The sequence below is a fragment of the Spermophilus citellus genome (assembly GCF_964194105.1).
Source record: "Spermophilus citellus genome assembly, chromosome: 8".
NCBI classification, from domain to species: Eukaryota; Metazoa; Chordata; class Mammalia; order Rodentia; family Sciuridae; genus Spermophilus; species Spermophilus citellus.
This window is the reverse complement of record NC_138189.1, coordinates 35347062-35372845: the sequence shown is the minus strand read 5'-3', so window position 1 is coordinate 35372845 and position 25784 is coordinate 35347062. Positions and strand designations below refer to the sequence as shown.

The 25784-nt window shown below is 34.9% G+C and overlaps 1 protein-coding gene across 1 annotated transcript in view; it reads left to right on the top strand.

Annotated features, from left to right (window-relative positions):
- KCTD8 (potassium channel tetramerization domain containing 8) overlaps positions 1–21306 on the top strand; it is a 248454-nt gene extending 227148 nt beyond the window's left edge. The window contains exon 2 of the mRNA XM_081304320.1: positions 20485–21306. Coding sequence (XP_081160446.1) covers positions 20485–20945 — 461 coding nt within the window. The 3' untranslated portion in view covers positions 20946–21306. The remainder of the gene's footprint in view (positions 1–20484) is intronic.
- The last annotated feature ends 4478 nt before the right edge of the window (positions 21307–25784 follow it).

The following is a 25784-nucleotide window of genomic DNA, read 5'->3' as shown; positions in this document are numbered from 1 at the left end:
TACGCCCCAGCTCCACGTCAGCTCAGCATTGCCTAGTAATCCTGAGCAAATAGGCTTTAGATAATTTACAGCTCCCTATGCCCGCGCAGTTGAAGAGGTCAGAGACTTGATTTCTCCGCGCCTGCCATCATGTTAGACCTCCTCAATGATATTCATGTTACCCTTACAGTTTCCTGGCATAAGCAAGATCTTGGGGTTATGCAAACTGCTGCTTCTGTTTCCAGTCCAGTTTTCTAGAACTGAAACCCTGGTGCCGTCGCCTCCACCTCTGGTCTGCGCTCTTGGGCTCCGCGCTTGTCTGCGACCTTAGCAGTGCCGCCGCGGAGGGCCCAAGCAGCTGCCGCCGCGGGGGGCCCAAGCGGCTGGCGCCGCGCCTGTCCCCTCGCAGAGGGATGCCGAATGACCCCAGAGCAGGCTATGCCCCAAGGTGCAGCAGGGAACAGGCGACCGAGGCACTTGAGGCCGTGGTCCAGCCTTCGGAGGACAGGGCTCGGCACGCAACCCAGTTCGAGTCTCTAGATGCGGCAGCTGGACCGTGTAGACAGGGCCATCAAGACAGCATGCAGAAAGCAAATGGCGGCTCCCGCGGAGTGGATTTTCGGCCCCGAAACTACAGCCCCGCCAACAATTCCAATCCACTAACTCTCCCTGTATAGACAATATTCAAAAAAAAAAAAAAAAAAAAGGGCGGGGTGTACTGAGCTTTCTTTGCCTTAGGTACTTACAATCCACTGCTGATTACCCATTCAGCTTCTCTGCCGGGAGCGAAGTGAAAGAGGAAGCAGATGGGCGCAAAGCGCCCGCGGTTTTGAGCAGGAAAGCGCCCGGGAGCCAAGCGTCTCTTTTTCAATCTCTTTGTTTTTTCTGCTGCTTGGCCGGGTGGTCCACTACAGATTAATGGTGAAAGGAGCTCTAACAAGCTGGGCGAAGTCGCTATTAAAGCCACTGTTCTGAGCACCAGGCTCAGCACTTCAGCCACCCCCTTACGCAGCGGCCATCTTCCGTCGCAATGATATCTTTTCCAATAGAAATTTTCTACTTTTATAAATAGAAATGATTCATCTCTATAACTGCTATATTTTTGACTCCAACTAAATTACATAAAATTATTTTCAAATAACTATCTTTTCTTTTGTTTATGTTTATATTTGACTCTCTAATTGACCTACAATATATTTTATATATTTTTATATGTGGGATGAAGTGAAAGTGAACGTATAAATTTCCCAAATGCATAGCCAGTTGCTTAACGCAGCTCAATGAATAGTGTGTTTTCCTATCAAACTGAAACCTCTGTAGGTACATGGTTTGGTCTTTGCACTCTTCACTCCATTCCACCATAATTTTTCACATTGCTGCAATCATATTAAAGTTTTAACATATGATTTTGTAGCTAAGAAGGCAAATCTCACATAATTATTTACTGTTTCAAAATATTGTAGCTCAATTTTAATATGTTTCCTTTCCCAATTTATTTAGGACAAGTCTGTCAAGATCAGTTTGTTAGGTTAGTGGATAGAATCAGTTTGTTGAGATTTGTATTAGTCTTGCATTGTGTTCATACATTTATCTGGGATATAACCACTTCCTTACAATGTTATTCTAGAAGGTAACATACTAGGTCTCACTATTTATTTAGAACCTCCAGGGGTGTCAATAAAGTCCAGCAGTCCCCAAATTTCAAATTTTTTTTGTCTACCTCTTGTTAAGTTTATACAAAGTTATTTTGAAATTTGTTTTGTTTCTCTGTGTATGATGAATTTGCTATGCTTTAAAAAACTCAGTTTTGTTAAAGTATAGGAAATATGTTGATTTATAATATTAATCATGTGTGCAGTCTTCTTAGAAAACTCTATGGATTTTTAGTTTTTCTATGGAGATCATCATATTACTTGAAAATTGTGATGGTTTTCTTTGTTTTTAACCAATATTCTTGCTTATTTTTCTTTACATTTTGTTATTTTATTGATTATATCGTTCTATACAACATTGAAGAATGAAAAAAAATAGCTGTTGTTTTGGGTTTGTTTCTAACTTCAATTAAAATACTTTTGATACTTTACAATCAAATTAAAAATGTTTTTCTTGCTCTTAATATTAGTTTGCTGTTTTTTAGATTTAAAACAAGTATGAGAATTGAAGTCTACAGAATTTTCTTACAAATTACAAATATAATAATAAAATACAATAAAGCTTTTAAAATAAAATAACTATAACAAATAGCACAAAATATAAAAATGCACGTGGGGAACTTTAAAGATTAATAACATGATGGAGTATTTTTATTTCCTCCTTTAATTATGCACAAATCAAATAGGAAAAAAATAGTAGAAAATTAGAAAAATAGTAGAAAACTAGGAAAATGACATGATATTTTCTTACAAAATTAATTTTTTTTTTTTTTTTACTCTTGATGTATGCCACAAAATTCTCACATGTGCGTACAGGAACTTCAGCTAGAATGTTCATAGCAGCACTGTTCATGGTAGAAAAAACTAAGCTGTCTTTGTGCTCAACAATGAGCCATACCTCCAACCCAAATATCATATATTTAATGGTGGTGAAACATCTTTCATTTTAGAAGATAAATATCATTGACTCATATATGATACATTATTCTTTTGACACATTGTTGAATTCAATTTGTGTATTTTTATATAAGATTTTTACACCTAGGCTCAGAAAGTAGATGGACCCACAGAATTATATTTGTATGTGTATTTTGGCTTTGTAATATCAGAGTTAGGGTTTTTCACACTTAAAGAACTATTTAGGACAGTTTCCTTTATTTTCTACATTTTTGGAGATGCTTGTGTAACAGATTTTATATTTTCTTTCTAAATTTGTTTCTATAAAGCTGTTTACATATATTTCCTTTTTAGGATTAGATCTCAGAATTATTTCTTATTTCTTGTAGCTATAATAATTTCTTCATGTTTCATATTTTTAGTGAGCCAAATTTGATAATTTGTACAATCTAGAAAGTTACTAATTTGAAGTTTATTGGTGTTAAATTACTAACATTTTAAAGACTTTGTGTATCTTATTTATTCACTTTTCTCAGTCTCAATGATCTTTTCTCTCTTTTTATCAGATATATTGCCAAATTGTCTATTGTTTTCAATAGTCAATTTTTCGTTTCATTTATTTTCTCTATAACTTTTCCATCTCTGTTATTCTCTGCTTTTTTTCTATATTAAGCTCCTATTTTATATTATTTTGCTCTAATCCAGTTCATTGAGTTGAAGACTTGGTTCATTTATTTTATTCCTTTTCACTTTTGATTAAATATATTTAAGACTACAAATTTTCTTTCTTTAAGACTATAATTTCTTTCACTTCGTGTATGTACTAAGAGTTTGGAATGCAGTGGCCTCATTTATCTCCATTATTTTTAATGAATTGGTTGGATTCTTTGGTTGACACAATTTGCATGGCCCAGTGCCAAATGAAAACACAGGATCCCTTGATCAAAAGGCAGGAAAAAAGAGCTGCTGATAGTATTAAAAAAATAAAGCTTTTCCCTTTCTTCTGTGGTCTATCTCCACTTGTCCAAGTGGTTTTCTGTTTCTGTGTATGCATGTATGTGTGATTGTGTTAAAAAGTATTTTCTTATTTGTCCGTTTATTATTGCTCTAAATAAAAAATAATAATTTTAAATGGTTAGTATGAGTTTTAATGTTTATCTTTATATTTTGTGATGTCAATTTTGAATGCAAATATAAGAGCATTAAACTCATATATAGAATCCCCAAATTTACATAATCACTATTCCATTGCATATTTCTTGCCAGAAGAGTGAAACACTACACAAAACAAGCAATATGTTTATTCCACTTATTAATATGTGTGCATTCTACTGTCTGCCTTAGATTTACTGACGAGTACAGAAAGACTGAAAGAAAAAGTACTATGTGTTTCTCTTTTTCTTTCTATATCATCATTTTCAGCATAGTGTTGAATAAAAAGGTATATGGCAATATTCTTTGGTCATTTGTGTTCTTAGTATTTTGCTGCTCTCTTTCTTCATCTAAGTCAGTTCCTGTTAGAAGAGACAATGTAGCCTCTGGGGCTGTCAGTGCCCCAACCTCCCTTTCTGCTTATTTGGTGTTAATGTAACCTGCTTACTTTATCCAAGTTCTGAGTGTGTGTTTTACTGTTCACTTGCTTTGTTCTATTTTCCCCCTTGGTTCTAACCAGGATCTGTATTCTCTTTCTGAACAAGAAAGCATCTTTAGTATGCTATTTCTTTCTCTTAGCCCTCTCTCTCACTTGCTATATTGTAACCATCTGGGTTCTAGGTTCCAGATTGCTAGTAATCTTTTAATATCATGACTTCATGATTTCTTTTTTTTTTCCAGTTTTCCCCTTATGTTCTCTGTCTTCTTTCTTAAATTTAAGGATCAATTTATTTTCTGAGATTCTGACAATTGTATGTCCAAATGTATGTCTGAGATTTGGACAAGTTTATGTACCTGAATCTGCACTTGATGTACTGAACTCTCCAAATACAATAGGTTTACAGCAGATGAACTCATCCTTTTTGTCCCCTTTCTTTCTTTCTTTCTCATTAATCTAGTTTTCTTCCAATATCTACAATTTCAATATATCATTGTCTCCCAGTTTACTATGAAGGCCAGAGATGAGCATTATCACTGATTTCTCCCTCTCCCTGCAGGTTCCTCCTCTGTCCTCACAATGAGACATCACTAAATCCTGTTGGCTTTTACACTAAAGTTCTCTCAAATTTTTTACTCTGCTACATTAACACCACAGTGACACCTACATTTACTTTAAGGTGGCATCATCTGGCACCTAGAAAGCAATGAGGCAGCTGTTCCTTTCCTACCCAAATCGGATGATCACTAGAGAATGCAAATCTAATCCAATTTCCTACTCCTTCCTGCTTAAATTGGATGTTTTCTCCCTTTGCTTTCTTCTTCTCCCTTTGCTATTTATCTCCTCCCTGTCCCATTTTTTTTTTCTTTTTGTTAAGAAGGGGAACTGGGAACTGAACCCAAGACACTTACCACTCAGCTACATCTCCAGCCTTTTTTATTTTTCATTTCAAGACAGGGTCTCACTAAGTTGCTTAGGGGCTCACCAAGTTGCTGAGGCTGGCTTTGAACTTGAGATCCTCCTGCCTCAGCCTCCTGAGTCACTGGGCTCTGATAACATTTATAAAAGGTTTTGCAACAGACTTAAAAATACAAAAGAAATTGCCTACCATCTTGTTTCAATCTCCTTTTTTTCCTATGCCTTCCATACCATATCATGCCAAAGGAATGCATATTTTGCAGTTTCTATAAAGTTGAAAGCTTGAAACCATATTCCCTGGTGATATTCTATAAATATGTGCTACCAATAAAAGTGGAATGGATTTAATTAATTTTTCCTTAATTACTTTGAGTTATCTATAGAAAGCACTGTGTGCCAACAGGTAATATTTTTAATGAAACTTGTATTACCACAAATTGGATTATAAAATAATCTTTTTATAATTAATAAGATAAAGAGTAGAGCAATTGGACACATAGTATTAAAGATTTTAATTATAAATTTTTAGTTGCATCTTTTGTAATCAGAAAGGACCAACTGACAGAAAACAAATTAAAAACAAACATGAACTATTTTCATGTGCTCTTTGATCTATAAAATCAGAATCTTTTCTGTCTTTCCTTTGACCATTAGTCTTGACCTTGAAGTTTTGTTGGGGAAGAGTTCATAGCATTTTAAAGGCAGACACTGTTGCTGACCATATAAATAAAGGAGTGTGAGCCCCTTAATCATTAATTTGACAGATATTTTTGATTCCTCTGTAATGCCAATATACGAATATAATTACATTTAAATCAATTATATTGTAAATCACAATTCCCAATTAGTTAATAATCTCTATATTTAGTTTTTGTAATTGAATAATTATACAATTCTTGTTTATTATTATGAGAATTTTCTTCTAAAAGAAATGAATATACTTGAATTTTTTCCTTCAAATAGCTCATAATTTTGTTAAGTAGTTTTTGGAAAGTTAATTGTAAGTGGACATCTCTGATCACTTTCACTGAACTATATGAAGTCAAAGTAAACTATGCATTTCTGTGGTTTTTGTGCTGTCAGCAATTCATGGAAAGTTATTCAATACATGTCATGTCAAGAACATACTCTGTTACTAATGCTTCGTGTATTTTTAAAGAAATCTATCTCCAAGCTTTTAATGAATAATTACTCACACAACTATTAATTAAATACATTTTTCCAAAAGTATCATCCATGCAAATTCTTCCCTGACATAATATTTTGGTTGATCCACTAAGAGGTTGTACCAATACATGTTTTTAGCTTGTAATAGTTTCATAGGCAGCATTTCAGAATCTTCTACTTTTAATTTATAAGGCTTTAATATAAAAAAATAAAAATGATATTCTATCTGCTGTTGAAATTCTGGGTTTAGACTAAAGCATGCTCTGAGGTGACATGGAAAGTTCAGGGTAGCTCTGCAGTGGCAGGATCTACTCATTATTTAATTAAGCCCTGAAAACCCTTGGCAGAAACTTGTGGCCTATGTCAGAACCTTTTCTAATCAAGAGGAGCACATCATGGAAAGGTTGTCTTACAGGTGTTTTACTGTACAAATATAACTTTGATAATTTTTAAAATATAGTGTCTGACATGCCCCAAATCCTAAGATACTTCCTTTCTCCTTGCTGTTCCTTCTCTGCTCTATGATGTCCCTTCAACATCTTATCTATTGTATTAATTTCACTCTATAAAATCACAGTAGGATACACTTTACAAATATACACTATTCCTTTGAACCATAGTTTTCACTTATGTTGAGTCCATTTAATTAATATCAAATAGTCTTTTATTAGTGGTCTGAATTTACAAAAATGTGTATATCAATGGATATCCAACTTAAGCAATTATTTTGAAATGGGAAAACCTTAAATTTGATAAATAGAAATTGCTTGGTTAAATAGCACGGTCCCAGTTAGTAAGGTTCACAACAAACAGAGAAACTGTAGTCTACATCTTCATATGTATGTTTTAAATTTATTTTCTGTCACAATGGCTAATCAAGATATCAAATAGTATTATGTCAAAAATGACCTAAATAAATACTAACACTCAGGTATAGTTCCACACTTTTATTTCAAAATTTTTACAGATCTGCATCTTGATTTCATCTTCTCAGAGCATGAAATTTATAAGAAACAATAGCTCTAATTTAAGATTTCAAGGAAACTGGTTTCAACACCAATTTCAGGAGTTTTGAGACAGTTTATCTCCAAAACTTATTCAGTATAAGCTCTGGAGTCAAACAGATTTATGGCTAGATATTGCCTCTTCCACTTCCAAATATGACCTGTCAAGTTTCATAACCTAAGTCTTAATTCCCTTATGTGGATAATAGGCATAATAAGCACCTACTTTATTAGGTGATTGTGAGGTGTAAATGAGATGCCTCATGTAGTGCATGAGGCAGGTGCCTGGTTGATAGTGAGTGGTCTAGAAGATGCAAGGCCCTGCTACAGTCCCCAGTCTCAGAGAATGTATGTGTACACATGCTGTCTCCTGACTCCATCAGTAAGTTTCTATCTCTCAGCTCATTTTGTTCTACATAAAGTGGCTATTCAGAAAAAGGTGACAATAGATGTTGCTATGGAATTGTGTGAGACACTTATTTCACTACAAAGAATATTGATTTCTATATTTAACCCCACTTTTCATATTGAAGTAAAATGTAGATAGATAGATACATAGATAGATAGATAGTGTGTGTGTGTGTATGTGTGTGTGTGTGTGTGTGTGTGTGTGTGTGCATATGTGTGTGTTTGTGTTTAACTTGATTGAAATAGATCTTTTTCCCAGGACACAGAATGGATTAGGAGCTCAGTTGAGGACAATAATTGTAATAATAGTAATAATAATGATAGAGCCAATAATACCCATCTTGGCCACAATAGATGAGGTATGTGACTTCAATAGTAGTACAACAGTTTGGATTCTTTGAATTGTAGGTTGACTCTCATAATAACTTTCTCAGAAATACACATTGATTTATTATTTTTCTCTGCCTTACTCCAAATTTCCCCCAATTTTCTGAGATATATCTTAAAATGTGCATAAAAAGTTAAGTTTACACATTAGAAGTGTTACAAGTTTTCCAATAACACATACAGCCAATACTTCCATCAACCTGCTTTAGGAAGAGAAGTTTCAGCTGTGTTTCAAAGTTAATTGCATCTAATGCAATACTTAGTTAAGTTTTTTAAAGAAATTTTCCTCATAAGATTTATATATATTTTTGGTCTAACACTACTTGTCAAACCAGCACAGAGGAATTAGTGATCTAGACACCCATTCACTGCTAGGGTGTCCTCTCTTTCTCCTCTCCTGTCTTTGAGACTGGGGGACTCAGTCACATGCAGGCATATCTTTTTTGGAAAGGGATGAAACAACCTTCTCTTTCTTCCCCCCTCAAAGAGAATTCAGTGTATCCCAGATATTTGCTATTAGTGCACCATCCAGATTGTTTGCCTGCCAAGCCCTGTTCTTAGATTATGGGGCTGGCTTGGTAAGATATTATAATAGCCAGTCTAGGTTATAAATCTGGAGTCTGCTGAATACATTAAGTACATAGTGGCATTGAGTAAGTCCTTAGACACACATACACACAGAACCAATAACAGTTTGCTCCATGTATGCAAGTATAGTTAAAAACTGAAACCAAACTATCATTCACATAGTGAATACAAATACTTGTGGTATTTAGGATAATATTAATTCCTCCAGTTAGGTTTGGACAGAGGATGGAAGCAATACAAAATGAGTTTTGGAGTTAAAGCTGAGACTAGGCCATGGGAAGTGTTGTCTGTGGAGCTAAGAGATTTGGATGCTTGTGAAAGGTGTCAACATCTTAGAACAGGTATTATATTAAGAGCTATATTTCATTGGTGTGGAGCTGGGATCTTGATCTGAGCATTGATAATAAGACATCGAGTCTAGAGAAGAAAGCATTTCTTGGAATTCTTGCCATAGATTCAGTTAATAAAGGCTCATAAGCATGAGGATGAAGTGATAGGGGCACATCAAAGTTTACTCAGTAGGATCAGGTGGCTGATCACCTAGGAAGGGAAACAGTCCAGGGGCAGGAGTTGGAAGAGTGAAGATGAGTCACAAATTGTAAATCTGGGTGATTAAGAAGAATTGGATGCCTTTATTTAAAAAGAAAGAAAAGAAAAACAGAAATCACAGGAAGGATAATAAGTTTAGAGGGAAAAGAAATAATGAGATTATGTTTTGACATATAGTTTTTGAAGGTTAGAAGGCAATGAAGTCAGGGGGCTGGAACCTCAAGGAGTGATCAGGTGCTAGTGATGTGTGTGTGAATCAGCTAAAGACAAGGGCCTCATGTTTAATGATTGTGTGTGTGTGTGTGTGTGTGTGTGTGTAAGAATGAGGAAGTAGGTGGTAATGTTTGTATTTTCAGAAAGAGGAAGAAAATAATGTATTGTGGGAACAGAGATGGTGTAAGGAGACTGTGAACCTCATTCAAATATGGCTCATCTGTGTAACTGGCAAACATCTTTGCAGGTATAAGTAAGATTTTAAGATTTTCTATCCAAAAGATAGAAACAGGACCCATGGATGGCATTATTTGAGGAGAAAAATTATAACTAGAGAAATGTTCTTAAATTAGGGATACTCCCAAAGAAAAGTGATTTGCAATACACTATTCTGAGCTTATCATTACTAAGGAGCTTTCACAGAAACAGGATGACAGCCTGACAGAATCTGCAAGACATTTTATTTTAATAAAGAAATTAAAATCCTGTATTCAGATTCAGTATAATCCTGTCATTAAGGATTATATCATCTTCACTTACATAAGAGAACTTAGCATCTAAAAGAGCCAGATGTTAGACTAAATGGACTTATATTACTTTTTAGTGGCTTCTATAACTAACAAAAACTTAGTGGCTTAAGAAAAACAGAAATTGCTGGGTATGGTGGCACATGTCTATAGTTCTAGTAACTCGGGAGGCCAAGGCAGGAGGATCACAATTTTAAAGCCAGCTTTTGCAACTTAACAAGGCCCAAAGCAACTTAGCAAGACCCTGTCTCAAAATAAAAAAAAATTAACATAAAAAAGGCCTGGGGAATTATCTCAGTGGTCAAGTACCCTAGTTTCAATCCCTAGTACCAAAAGGAAAAAGAGAGAGAGAGAGAGAGAGAGAGAGAGAGAAAGCAGAAATTTATTCTCTCATAGCATTAGAGACTTGAAGCCTGAAATCAGTTTCACTAGGCTGAAATCAAGAATTCAGCAAGGTTGTGCTACCTCGAGTTGTTCCTGGGCAACATTTCATATAGTGTTTACTTGTTCCAAGTTCTGGTGTCTGCCTTGATCTTACTTTGTAGCCACATTCCTCCAACCTCTGCCTTTGTGGTCACATCACTTTTCTTTTTCTCCACCTTTTCTGTGTCTCTCAGGTTCCCCTCTATTTTTATCTTATAATGGTACCTGCAATTAAATTTAAAGACCCAACCAGATAATCCACAATAATACATTTACAATCTTAAAATCCTTACTTATACCTGCAAAGATGTTTGCCATGTAAAGTGACATTTATGGGTATTAGGACCTATAGTCTTTTCTAGGGCCTCTTATAACCTTACTAGAAAGTTCTTCACATATCCTGACATGAAACCCCACTCTAGGAGGAAGATGCCCATATTTTTATTCATTCTTAAGCAAAATAAGAAAATAAGTTTTAAACAATTATTTTGACTTTTGGCATTACATGTTAGAACCTCACCTCTAGTTCAGGTTTACTATTTTCAAAGATAGGGCAACATTTTTTTTCTTTTTTTTTTTTTTTTTTTTGTATACCACAAAGTGAAATTAAGCTCTGCTATGCACATATATGCTTCCATTTTCCATTCATTGTAGTGATTCTGCACCCTGCCTCCTCTGTAACGGGCACTTCATACATCTCAAAGTGAAAAGAGGCGGTACTCACATTAAATAGTATGGCAGCTCACAAAAAGTCACATCTCACAGAACATTATGGGAAATACTTGAAAATGTTTATTGGCAGGCAGACACTCCAGAGTTGAAAAGATCTGAAAAAAATTCCTGGGAACTATGGCTTTCTCTCGGTGATTGCTTCTGCTCTCGGTACACAAGCTTTAGCTTGTTTTGTTGTTGTTGTTTTATTTTTATCCTTGTCTCCTCACAAACTCTGCTTCCACTGTTAAAACCAACAAAGTTTTGTCTGGAGCTTCAGGCAGCTGTTTAGTACTGTATAACAAACAACCATGATTTACGACCAGCATATGTTTTATGTTCATATAAATTTGTTACGCACAGCACATCATAAGTGCACCCCCAGCCTATATTTATAGAGCGCCTTTTCCCCCTCCCAGTGCCATCAGATGTGGTATAAAAACAACATCTCATTAATCCTTACCAAGCACCTTGTAGATGTTATGATCCAAGTTTTATAGATGTGGAACAAGAGGCATACACAGGTTTCTATTCACAAATTTGGAAAACAGATAAATCATTCTCTTATATACTCTGTGCCTGTGAAAAGGAGGTCATGAGAAGGTGGCCTCCTGGGCATGAGAAGAAAGCTGTGACATCGGTAATAAGGACTGGTGGATTCAGACTTGGGAACCTAGAACAAGCAGGGGGGTTGTTTCTTAATTGCAGGATCTCAAAAGGGCCTTCATTTATGTGTTTGTTTGAAGCATAAGAAGGGTGACTATAGCATAGACTCCTAGCTCTATGCAACATGGAGATAAATTTTAAATGAAGAACTCTTGCACGATGGCTATAACAGTCTTCCAAGAGGACCCCTGATATCTTTTGTACTGGTCATGTTTAGGTGCGAGTATCAGGTAAAATCATGTAAATAATGTAGAATCCACTTGCAGAGCAAAGGAAATCATTTTTCTCCATTATAGATGGTTCTGGAGTACTGTGTGTTTCTCCTTAATAAGTAGAAGGGATAATGCAGGGACCTTCCCAAGGGATTGGCATTTTTAATAACTAAAGAGCCTATGAAGTCTGTCTTGTGGTTCACTGCTGAAGGTTTGTCTTGTTCTACTTCCTGGCTTTCTGTTTGTTTTTGTTATACCACTTAAGCTTAGTTATACTTGAGTTTATTTAGAATACAACAATTTCCTATGTGATTAGATATGGTTTTATAAATATTACTAATTTTATTTAATTCAGTTTGATGGTCACTGAATTTTCATGGGTCATGGGTGGTAGATACTTCAGGAAATACAAAAATAAAAGAGAAAGAATCTCTGCCTCATGAGGTACTGTAGTATGTGTGTGTGTGTGTGTGTGTGTGTGTGTGTGTGTTATTTTGTGAGGCAAAACAAGGATGGCACTTAAAATGTACAGAAATAGCTATTATTTAAGATGAAATTTGTGCAGTACTTGGAAATAGATTCAAACAAACTACTATGGATTGTTAAGGGAATAAAAAAAAATCACAAGAAATCACATCCATATGGGAGAATGGAAGGTTTTATGCTGAAAGCAACATTTAGAACAGGCTTTGAATCTTTGGGAGAAAGACAACAAGATTACTTTTGGAATTTCCTGCAATATATGTTCCAATAAGCAAATGTATTTACTCTCACATTTTTTCCCTAATGCTATGCTACATTTGCGTACTCCCGTTGTTAGTATTATTTATTCAGTGATAAAACACACCAGCCTTCTGAACGCCCTTGGTGAAACAAACAGGAAATACAGTCTCTGCTCTCACGGAAATTATAACATTTGGAGGGAAATAGTACAACAGAAATGTGACCTTGGAACCCATTTTTGTGTGGGGAAGTGGGCGCATTCTTACTATTTGTTATTGTTGAGTTCTTGAATGTTTCCAAAGGTTTCGGTACTAAAGATCTGCTTTCAGCCTGTGGCACTACTAGAAGGTGGTGGAGCTTGTAAGAATCGAGGTCTTTCGGAGGAAGTTAGATCTTTAGGGGGCATGTTCTTAAGGAGATATTGGGGTCCCAGTCTCTTCTTGTCTTTCTCTTTTGCTTTATGGCTGCCTTGAGGTGAGCAGCTTTGCTTCACCATACTCTCCCCACCATGATGTTCTACCTCAACAAAAGCCCAAAAGCAGTGGGGGAAACTAACCTCTGGATCCATGAGGCAAACAAATTTTTTCTTCTTATAGTGTTCATTTCAGGTATTTTGTCAGAGCAATAAAAAACCCACCTAAAACACTACTCTATGGTCAGTTTCAAGAATATTAAGTAACACAAAACATGGTGAATACAAAATACCAAATGGATAATATAGTTAAATCCATTACTATAGAAATTCAGGAGTAATTTTTTAATAATATTAATTTAATAAAAATATGAATATTTAATTAATTTAATTACCACAGTAAGTAATTTAATTACCACAGTAAGCTGGGTATGGAAGCACACACCTGTGATCCCAGTGGCTCAAGAAGCTGAGACAAAAGCCAGCTTCAGCAACTTAGCAAGACTCTGTCTCAAAATAAAAAATCAAAAGGGCTGATGGGGCTGGGTTGTGGCTCAGTAGTAGAGTGCTTGCCTAGTGTGGGTGAGGCACTGGGTTGGATCCTTGACACCACATAAAAATAAAAATAAAGGTACTTTGTCTGCCTACAAATATATATATTTTAAAGGGCTGGGGATGTGGGTCAATGGTTAAGCACCCCTGGGTTCAATCCCCAGTACCAAAATTAAAAAAAAAAATTAAAAAGAAAGAAAAGACAATACGATAAAAAGGCAGTTTCAGCCTTCTTTGGGGAGTTTATAATTTAGGATTAGGAAACATACTATAAATAAATAAATTCCCAGAAAAATTAACAAGTATAGGAATAATTAGAAGAACAGGCTGATAAGGGTCACATTCTGATAAAAAGAGGAGTACCATAACATGTTTTCCTTTTAATTTCACTTTTTTTATTACCCTCAACTCCTAAAAGTGGCTAAGTAATGCTAGTGAAGATAATAGAATTCATAAATATATGAATTCATTTTTTTCTCATAGAAATTAATTTTTATTCATTTGAATAGCTTTTTTCCCAAGATGAACACACCTCCTGTATGGCCTCTAAGTTTCAATTTTCTGTAGAAATTCTACTGATGAATTAAGAATGACTCCATTCCTTAGCTCATGCCAGTCACATTCTACACCTTTCTACCTCCTGCCTGTCTATTGATTTATGTTTTTGTTTCATCTGCACTTCTGCAGCAGACCAGCCTTAACCACTGGATATCAAGGACTGTGATTGTGGTGTGGGTATGCACACGTGTGTCCCCCTTCTTGTAACTAACATGAAATTTTGTATATCACAGGTGCTCAATAAATGTTTGTGAAAAAATGGAGTTTTTTTTCTTTTTGATTCAACTGCTTAATACTTAGAAGCATGTGGTGCTAATATTTAAGATGGATTGGTTCATTCTATTCAAGTACCACATAACCATTCACACACCATTGAGTTTAGTACTATTAAAGGGCAATTTCCCTTCTGGGAATTATGCCCATTGCAGACAAATTTTACATACCGAGTCTTTTCTATCATCACTAGGCAGGTAAAGAGATTAAAATAAAGGGTTTTTTCAAGTGTGCAGTTGTACACAAACTTCATTTGGAAATGCTTCTGTATTCTAAGGAAAAATATAGAGCTACTCTTATTGCACATGCCCACATCCAGAACTACCCAGGAATCATGTGGCGATTTAAAGACAAAAATATAGACATTCAATTTCTATACCAAATTATCTACCTGAATGAGTGGGCAAAACTACGTCTTTCTTCCTTTTTGTTTCAGTATAACTGAGTTTGATTCTGGCTCAGGCAATCCAACTAATGTTAACTGGTCATTTAACATTCATAGCACTTGGTCCTTGTTTAATATTTTGATATTAGCCCCAAGTTCTCATCTGTTATAAATTTCTACAATTCTAAATGTTAAAATGAATAGGAAGGGATTTTTCAAACTATGAAATTTTAATTAAATATTAAACATCAAAGATTTTAAAACTTGCCATGGATAGAAATTAGATATTAGAACAGGGAAATAAATTTTATTTCCACAAAAGTGTTCCACAGAGTTTTAGGGTTCAAAGACAACTTTCTGTAAGTTCATCAAGATGTAGTTCTAGGAGATACTATCAACTTACATCTGTTTAATGCATCTATTCTTAGTGTTTAAATCATCAACAGCCAGAATGAAGCCTAAAGATACATAGTGCATTCTGTCTGATTCACACCCCAATTCAACAATTTACTAGATTAGTTTTCTGTAGCAAGTGACTTGTATTCCTTCAGACTCAGTTTCCTTATGTTTAAGCTTCAAAGAATCATGGCAAGGATTAAATGAGTTAATACACATAAAGTATTTTGATTCAGGCTGGCATGTGTAAATAGTCAGAAATGTTAATTTTATTATTCAACATAAATATCTTCCAAGGTATTCCCACACCGTTAAAAATACCATAAAATTAGTATTAGGTATGTCGGGTGTGCACGTACATAATTCTTTAATAAGTTTTTTTTTTAACAATTAATCAAGGAGCAGCAGAACCTAGGTTGGTGGCCTGCTGGTCTGTTGGGTCAGTAAGCCTGTGCTTCCCAATGGAAAATGATCTGTGGTTTTGCAGTAGAGCTGTCCAATATGCTTTCACAGTAAATGAAAAAATGAAAAGTTGAGTAATGGCCCCAATGTTTGAAAGTGTCTAAAGTGTAACTATGTATGGAATTGAATGCTTTTAAAAATTCACTCTTTTTCAAACAAATCTCAGGTACAGATTTGCTTATTTGCTGACTTCTTGTTGCATTAATACTTAGTAACGAGTTGTTATGTGATGGAAGAAAGCCCAGCTGACAAGACCTCCAGAGCACATTTACCTTTTCCCTTTTATGCCAGGTCTGATTAATGCTCTATCTCACTGGACTAAATGCTTTGGGGGAAGATCATTCAAATATATACTCAATTCTCGTATTAGTTTAAGAGATGCAGGATTTATAATAGTCATGCTGTTCCCACATAGTGATATTTAAATTATCGTTTGTGTGCTGCTTAAGGCATTTCAATTGGTTTTGGACTACTGAATGGAATGATATAAAATTAAAGTTTGAAATTACCCCTAGAAGCCTACAATTAGCAGGCATCCACAAGAAAACTAGGCAACAAGAGTAAATCATTATTTTCCATGAATAAATTTACTTTTCTTAATTTCATGCCATAAAAGCACATAAATAAGTTAAATACCTTAGTCCCAATTTGTATCTACCATCTTATCAATGATGATTTAGAACATGCTTAACCAACTTGAATTTTTTAAAAGTGCTGGCATAAATCAAAAGAAGGCTGTTGGTCATCCTTAATGATTTTTATAGAGAATTGCCCATATTATTCTATATAATGAAAATGTGGACAAAATCAAAGTGACATTTTCCCTTAGATCATATAATACAAACTTCTTTATCTATTTGGTATAATTGGTAATCCTTCTTGCCTAAAGCTTGCTTACAAATTTATGATAATTTTAGGTTCCCACCATCTTTTCCTTATAGATTTTAAAGTCTCCAGAGAGAAGTGTGATATTCTAAAATATCCTATACAGTTAAGTTGTTATCATAAAATATTATGAAGTCGACTCTATGTTTGAGCATGCTCTGATCCATCTTATTTGTGGAAGGAATAAGGAGACAAAGGTGATGAAGAGGGGTAAAGAAAACAGAAAGAATTGGAATAAATAAATAAAAAGCTTTATGTGAGAAATTCAGTTAGGACTCATTTGATGGGAAATGCATCTTAGCTCATCTTTACTGAAAATTCCAGGGATCCTTGGCCACATGTATCCAGTCTTTTTCTCTGTATCGAATTGTCCTCACCTACATAGAGTTAGAATAAGCCTGTGAGCTTCATCAAAACAGAGAGCTCATCTTATCTATCTTTGTGTCCTTTGATCTTAGCACAATGCCTGGCACATACTGGGTACTCAGCCTCAAACTGTTGGCTGGTCTTGTGATGTCTTCTTCAAGGAAGTCTTCTTTGGTCTTCCATCTTGCAGTACAAGAGCAAGTATCTATATTTGTATGTGTTTAGGGGTGGTTATTTTCATTAATAAATTATAATACCATCAGGCATAATAGTAACACATTTAACTAGCACAGAGACTTTATGTAACTCTGTATCCTCACTGGCATAAGTTGTTAACAATTATTTCTCCCATTGAACAGAAACAGAATGAAGCATTCACTTTGGCAGTATCTGACATCCTCTCTCTGTAGTGTCTTCCATTTCCATGTTATTACTTTTCTGCCTGAGTGTCTCTATCTAATGCTCTATCCCCCTGCTTATTAAGAGGAAATTATTTTTCTCCTCATTAATTGATCCTTAAATGTAAATTGGCTTGCACAGGTATTTGCAGTTTAATCCTTTAGTCTTTATAAGGAATGAAAATCTTATATTCCTCTAATATAGATTTTTGGTTAAGGAAATGCAAAAGATTGACAGAAAGACTAAAAAAGTACTTTATATTCGGTGTTGTTTAGGGTGATGAGTTTTGTGCTTGCATGAATCATAAAGATAATTAAGCAAATATTGTGTCTTCCCTACCATCTCAATCTCCATAAACACTATCTAGAACCCCTTCAGCACACTGAAATAAAGTCTCCAGGCATGGGCATGAACATTGAGTAGGTTCTGTTGCTATACCTATTTGTACTCTCTCTGTTGAGAATAATTGTACAAGATTCTGTTTTTATGGAATATTATATAGTCTCAAAATTGTCTTGAGGAAAATAGTACTAACGTGCAGAGGAGAGAAAAGTATTTTAATCGAGGTCACAAGGCTAGTATTTGTGAAACAACCAGAAATTGAATCCAGCTCAGTGGGATTTCAAACTCATTTTTTTCCCCCAGTACAACTGTCATCAAAATACAGTATCACTAAAAATCAGAGCCTTACAGTAACACCCTTCTAATCAATGGAGATGATGGCTGATGGCCGGTGTGGCTTTATCAGTCAGGGACCCAGGAAGAAAAAAGGAAATACCTAACAGGGTAATGATTTAAGAGAACTTAATAGCAGTGGTTTACCAGAGTGTGAACAATACCCTGGTCTTAATAATGACCTACAGGCCTGAAGTGTGAGCCTTAATGGAATTTGAGAAGAAGGATGAAGAGGAGGAAAGGGGAGGAAGAGAAAGCAGAGGATAATTGAGAGCTACTTGATAGATCTGGGCTTCTTGTACTAGCAACACAACTATAATACAGCAATCCCAGGAGTTGGGTGGGGTGAGGGCATCTGGCTAATCTTGCCATTGGCCAAATCCATCTAGAAACCAGAAGGCCAGGAGCCTAACAAATACCATGTCCATCAGCCCCTCAGGACACAGGAGGGTGGACAGGGACCTTGGTCAGTCCGGAATTGTTAACAATGTACCTTTCTACTCCTTTCCTCAGCTTCAATGTCCCATTCTCCCTGACAGAAGAAATGAAATAAAAATTGGCGAGATTCAAGAAACAACAAAAATCCAACAATAAATTTAAAAAATCCATAGCTCCAAATCTACAAAAAATGTCTTAGTGTACTTTCTTCCTAAGAAGTCTTAAAAATTAGCATTTATTCTAGTTTTACTGGACGACAGATGAAGTAAGTTTGAAATATTGGTTAAGACCTTTCTTCATGTACGTACATTTGCTTTGAGGTGGTTTCAGAAAGTCTTTTGGTAGGGTGTCCAGTTAATTGAGATACAGCTTACACATAGAAAACTCCCATTTTTTAAAAATATGGAATTCCATCATTGTTGACAAGCAAATATAATCTTCTAACCAGCTCCACAATCAAGATATGGAATCTCACTGCAAGAAGTTCTCAAGCTTTTTTGAAAACTTTAGTCCCACTTAACTCTTGTTGGTTCTCCTTTTACTCTTATTTATTTATGTATTTATTTATCTTTAAATGTGGGTCTGACTACATTTCCCAGGTTGATTTTGAACATCTGAGTTCAAGCAATCCTTCTGCCTCACCCTCCCCAGGAGTTGGGACTGCAGGCATATGCTGCTGCAACTGGCTTTGTTTCTTCTGTTTTGAATAAGAAAATTTGTGATGGCAACCAGCCGCATGATGTACATACTACAGGTTTTCATGAAATATATCTGTTCATTTGTCTCATCGCTCTTATGAGTAAACTACCAATGTTGCTTGTTAACTCATGTGATATGTATTTGATTGAACAATGGTCCATAACTAGCTGCACACTGAAATCACCTGTAGCCACCAAATGACCCAATGTCCAGGTGGCTCCTCATGACATCAGGCATTCTGGATTGATTCCAGAGAATGATAAGCTAAGGCTTTCTAAATTATTTTACTTTTCAGTCAAGGTTGAGACCCCATGAATTAGAAGAAATTTTCTCAATTCTGGATGCAAAGTAAAATCCCCTGAATAATGTTTAAAGAACATTGATGTCTTCCCCCAGGCCGACTTACATAGCATGTTCATAAAAGTTGACTTAGAGAAAGGATAATCTGGACCCCTAAGATCTCTGAATGGTTGGGCTCCATTTAATCAAGGTTTTATTATTGTTTGGGGTATGTGATAGTGCTCAATGAATGCTAGAATGGATGTCCTAATTCCACAGTGGAGTCAAGGTAAATAAAATATGCTCCCTCTTGGAAATAAACTCTTGGCATATTTGAAATAATTATTTTGGCAAGCTAACACTTTCTGAAAACTGTCCTCTAGGTAATTTATTTCAAATGCTAAGTCTCATATTTGGGGAAAATACTATATTTCAACTATATACTTTCACCATAATATTAGGCCCATATATATATTATAGCACTTTCATAATTCTCTCTGAGAAAATAGACAGGAAAAAAGATTAAGAGACTGAGGGTAAGATTTAAATCAGCCTACCACCTGAAGTATAAATGATGCTATTACACCTCTGAGCTGAGAGAATACCTCTACTTTGTAAAGTAGAGCAATGGTACTTTTCTGTTTTATAATGGCAAACTGTATGCACCAAGGACACCACCTTGTACAGTGTCCTGATCAGAAATGAACCAAGTGTCTAATGAAACAAATATAAAACTAGCATGATACTTACATATGATATTTGTTTTTCAGATCTCAGGATCTTCTAACTAAAATAACAAAAGTCTTTTTTTACAACGTAAAGCTACTGATGATCCATCATGGCACAAAGGCTTATTAAGCAAACCTCACAAATTTTATTATTATGAAATATTAACAAACATGATGCATGTTTCAATGTATACTTAAAGCTGCAAGGTTTGGGGTATAATATCTCAAAGGCTGGCTACTACAACAAATAGCATTCTTTATATGATCAGTGTTCTTCATTGAAAATAGAAAATACAGTGCTTATTTAATTTGACCTTCCAATTTATTCAGTTGTTCTGATCCATTTTTTTTTTCCTCTTTAGGACCACCTCAGAAAATAGTGTCACCTAAACAAGAACACGAAGACAGAAAACACGACAGAGTGACAGATAAAGGAAGTGAAAGTGGGACTTCCTGTAATGAGCTCTCTACTTCCAGCTGTGACAGCCACTCAGAGGCCAGCACTCCCCAGGACAACCCGCCCAATGCCCAGCAGGCTACAGCTCACCAACCTAACACCTTAACATTGGATCGTCCCTCCAAAAAAACCCCTGTGCAATGGATGCCCCCACCAGATAAACGCAGAAACAGTGAACTCTTTCAGACACTCATCAGCAAGTCCCGGGAAACAAATCTTTCCAAAAAGAAAGTCTGTGAGAAGCTAAGTGTGGAAGAAGAAATGAAAAAGTGTATTCAAGATTTTAAAAAAATCCACATTCCAGAGTATTTCCCAGAGCGCAAACGCCAATGGCAATCTGAACTCTTGCAGAAGTATGGGTTATAGTGATGATCACATCCCTTGGGTATTTCGATGACATTTGATGTTTACTAGTGTCGCCACCTGACTGATGGTCAGTGTGATTCTTGCTGCTCTTCCTTATTGTGAACAGTGGATGTGGGACAGTATTTTTTTTCCTTTTTTTCTTTTTTTGGTGGTGGTTATTTTTAGAAACCATTCAAAAAATGAATCCAATAAAAGTTGAGTCAAAATGGTGTATCTATCAGATTCAAATCGTGTTGCAATAATGAAAGTAAAATGTGCATGATCAAGAAGCTTAGAATCTTGATTTTTGAACTGTGGTCAACTGGACATGCTTGTCATTTTGTAACTTACCAAAAACAAATCATCATATCACACCAACTGAAATGACAATATGGATGAAGCAACATCAATTAAAATTTCAGAGGATGGTTTTAATATCCAAATCTAAAACTGTTTAAATGTCAGTGCAATAAAACAAGTATTATTTTTTTGCATGAGCACAATGTTACAAATACATTACAAGAAATAGGGAAGATCTGTTTGTTGCTTGGAAAGAAAAAAATATATAAAAAAATAAGCAAAAAAAAAAACAAGTTTCAGGCAAAGCCTATAAATGTAAGCTGTCTAGGAGATTGAGTTTTCTTTGTTCTGGATATGTGTTTTTGTTTTTGTTTTTGTTTTTTAATGTGTATGTGTATGGTATTTCTGTATGTTAAGATGGTGTAAATATGCCTTATACTATTGTGTTACTACATTGACATTCATCTATTAATGCTAGTCATGATGATTTCTGTGAAACGAGTATTTTACATCAGGCTGTAAAAATCGGTATAATGATGGTCTGAAAGATCCTATTATCATGTTATTCAAAATAATTGAGGGAAATGGTAAAGAGCTTTATGTATTTATTAAAAAAAGGAAAATGTATCAGAATTCCTTGATTTCTATTGTCTCTTCTTTTAAAAATATTCAATTGTTTTATTGTCTTCAACTTTTCTTTAAAACCCCATGTTGAATGGTCTGCTCAGACTTAATGTTGACAATTGTAAACATAATTCAAAATGAAGCTAGAGTTTAGATTCAGATAGGTTTGGTATTGATTAATAAATCCTTAGCCATGACAGAAAAAGACCTCATCTGAGAATACACTAAAATTTTATTGTAGCTGACAACCAGATTGGAAAACTCTCCAAAAAAATTGGGATGTTACCTCCTACAAATCAGAAGACAAAATGTCAATAGTATAGTAAAATGTCAGCCTTTTATGAAAAGTGATTTCTTCCTCATTGATACAAGCTTTCTTATCATAAGCCACACAACTTTGCCTCACTGTGTCTTGAAATGTATAATATCATGAAATTTTGCTAAAGAATAAGTTGAGAGAGGTAAGAATACTTTCAAGAATTATAGAACTCAATCTCTTCTGTGGTTAGCTAAAATGAAAATTTGAGCAATACATGTGGTATCATTACTTTTAGCATGATAGAATGAGATAAGCATTATCAACTCAAAGTTTTAAAAATATCTGCATTCATTTTTGGTTGTATCTGAGATGTCTCATAGTGCCATTATATAATATCACCTACAATGGGCTATTGAAGAAAACTAAGAGATTTATTGTGAATTATCTATCAGGCTTTAAAAAATACACACTCAAGTTCATGTGATCTGGGGAGGTTATGAGGCCCAGCATGGTTTGATACAGCTACAACACAGGTTAGTAGATAGAGCCAAATTTCAAATCCCATGTCTATCACTAATTCTCTATGTGATTTTTGTGATAAGGGAATAATAAAGGAATAATAACATCATAAAGAAGATTTAAATGATGTAATTGAAATAGAGCATAACTACCCTTCATGGATCTGGGAAGAAACCGGGAGCTAGTGGTTTTACAGAATCCAGGAACTAGCATCTTCCAATGGGGAATTTAGAATACAGAGGGACAAGCAGTCTAGTAAGAACTATAGCCCCTAAGGAGTCACAGTCACTTGCAAAGCAAAAGAAAAAGGGGAAATTACCCTAGCTTACCATATATTTAATTTCCCATGGGTACCTTTCATATGCCCAATTAAAAAGAAAGTGTTGGCAAAGAAGCAATGTAATTGTACACATGATCCCTTTGTGATACAAAGCCCCACAGCTAAGGGCAGAGAATCAATCTGAAAGGTACTCTTGCACTCTGGTCTTTTTTTTTTTCCTATACAAATGTTCAAGTAGAATAGCAATGCAAAGACTTATGTAACTCATCACTATTTCAGATCTTCTAAAAGAAGTGATGCCTGTGAGTTTGTCTTTATAGTCCTTGATAGATTTGAATAAAGGTTCTGATCCATGGGATGGAGATGTAATCATATTAGTTCTAATTTGTTAAGCACTTATTATACTCCAAATATTTGATGTAGAGGTCAACAACCTATTCAAGAAATACAAATTACTAGCTATTGCCCTTCAGAAAAAAACTTTCAGTGTGAATCTTTTAAAACATTTTATTATCACCAGGCTAGAACCTGGCTTGCCTCAAAGGGATAAAAGGGAATAAAAAGAAGCATCTAGAACAGGGACTCTTTCTTGAAGGAAAAAGTAACACAAAAAAATTAAAGGTAAGTTTGGCTATAGTTGCTATGTAACACTTTCTTCCCAAAGAGGTGAGCTCTAATAATCACTAAAAGTCAGAAGCCTGGAAACAGGCTCCAAAGTTCAGTATTTAGCCTCCTCTACATGGTTTACCTTCTGTTAGGTACACAGTAGGCACTCAACTTATGACCTAATATATTTCTCTTACTAGTAATTATCTCCACTTCCCTTTACCTGACATAGCAGAGCAGGTATTATCTAAACATAAAACTCACTCTATTTTGGAGAAAAAAATCCAAGCACTGTATACCAAATTATGGATGCTCAATAAAATAGCACCATATCAGTTAACCTTTGTATTCACAAAATTTAGTAACTTTGGATAGCAATCATTTATCAACTTACAGTTCTATGGATTGGCAAGCTGGCCTAAGATCAGCTGGGCTGTTCTCCCAATGATCTTTGTATAAACTGACTTGAACAATGAACTTGTATTTGTCAGTGACTGAACAATCTGTAATGGCCTCACTTTATGTTGGCCACTGATGGCCTTTATTGATTCAGTGTGCCTGAGTCCTCCACATGTCCTCTTTAGTAGTCCAGCTCAGGTGTAGACATATGCTACCACCTGTTCCAAGAGTGTGAGTCCAGAAGTTGTGTGGCCTGAGGGGACAAGGCTTCAACCACATGCAATATTACTTCCCCTATATTCTTTTGGGCAAAGCAAGTCATCTCAAGTTTAAGGGGTTGGGACATATGCTCTTTCTCTTAATGGGAAAAGCACCAAAGAACTTGAAACAAATTGTACTCTACCATACATTCAACTCATCATTTCCAGGTTCACATCTAGAATTGAGTTCTTTGCACACCAGTTACTAATGATATGTACTCATACCCTTAAATCATCACCAGCCACTACACCCCATAGACCAAAAACATAAATTTTCAATCCAAAAATTTATAAGTTTACTCATACTTCATGCTTCAACTGAAATGAAACCTATTCTTAGAAGCTTTCCTTGATCCCTCAGGATAAAACTATTAATTATTTCACTCTTAGATATCTCAAATTACTTTAAAAATATCCTTGCTGTACCTTTCATTTATATTTTGTAATGAATGAGCATAATAATTACATTTTTTCCATTAGATTTAAACATGTCTCATAGACATGTAGACCTTACTTTTATTCAAACAGGAAGAAACAATGAGTAAACAGTTTATGGCACACAGCAGGTATCAGTCATCTTGGCAAATGAATAAATACCATTTTTAGTGCAAAAATCTCATCATTAGTCCTTGATAAATTCCTATCTCCTATCCTGGCTAAAAGCCATTTTACTATGTTTTCAGTCCAAATCCCACTTATAGATTTTTGCATTGCTAATATCTCCTGGAGAGATTATTTAGAGGACTATTTTAAAAAATATTTCATAGTTTATTTCAATTTTGATGAATGTGATTTTGGCTTCTAGAGATACAGTGACCAAGCCTGGACATTATTTCTTTTCTCCCACAGTGTGAACCTTTTTTGTTGGTATATAGTAAACATAACTTGTGGTGTACTTGTGTTTTTTAGTTTAGACTAGCTTTCTAGTTTGGATCAAACAAATATCACCAAAGAATTGTTATGCTCACTTAGAAAAAGAATGTGAGTTGGAAAATTTTCTTATAAAACTCTTAAATATCAAATCTTTTTTCTTCAAATGTATACTTTCCATTTCATAGTCCTAAAAAGAGTCAACTTGAAGCATAACATAGAACACTAAAATAATCTCACAACTGCAGGATTGAAAGATTCTTAAAACTCATATACATTTTTATAGAAATTAATTCAAAATGATCTATAACTATCCCTATGGTACCTACTGTGATTGAGGGTTATTAAATACATCAAAGATACAAAAATAATAAAATGCCCAAGTGCATTTTGATAAGATATATACACAATGCTTAAAGTACAGCGATGTTTGGGCATCATAAAAGCATAAATGTTGTTACACAGATTTAGAAGAAATGAAAGCTTTATGGTGGAAGTGAAATGTGAGCTGGGTCTTGACAGAAAGGGGATGAGGATTTTAAAAAGGGGTACAAAGAAAGGGATAAATCTGTAAGTTTAAAAATGTAAGAAAACAAAGTTATTCTAGAAAATTTTTCACAAAAATATTATTGAGTGTTTTCATATACCAAATATGCATATATCATCCTTATGTTGAAGAATATATTAATGAAGACTATTTTAGTAATAGTCTTCATATTCAAGATTATATCTTATGAGTAAAT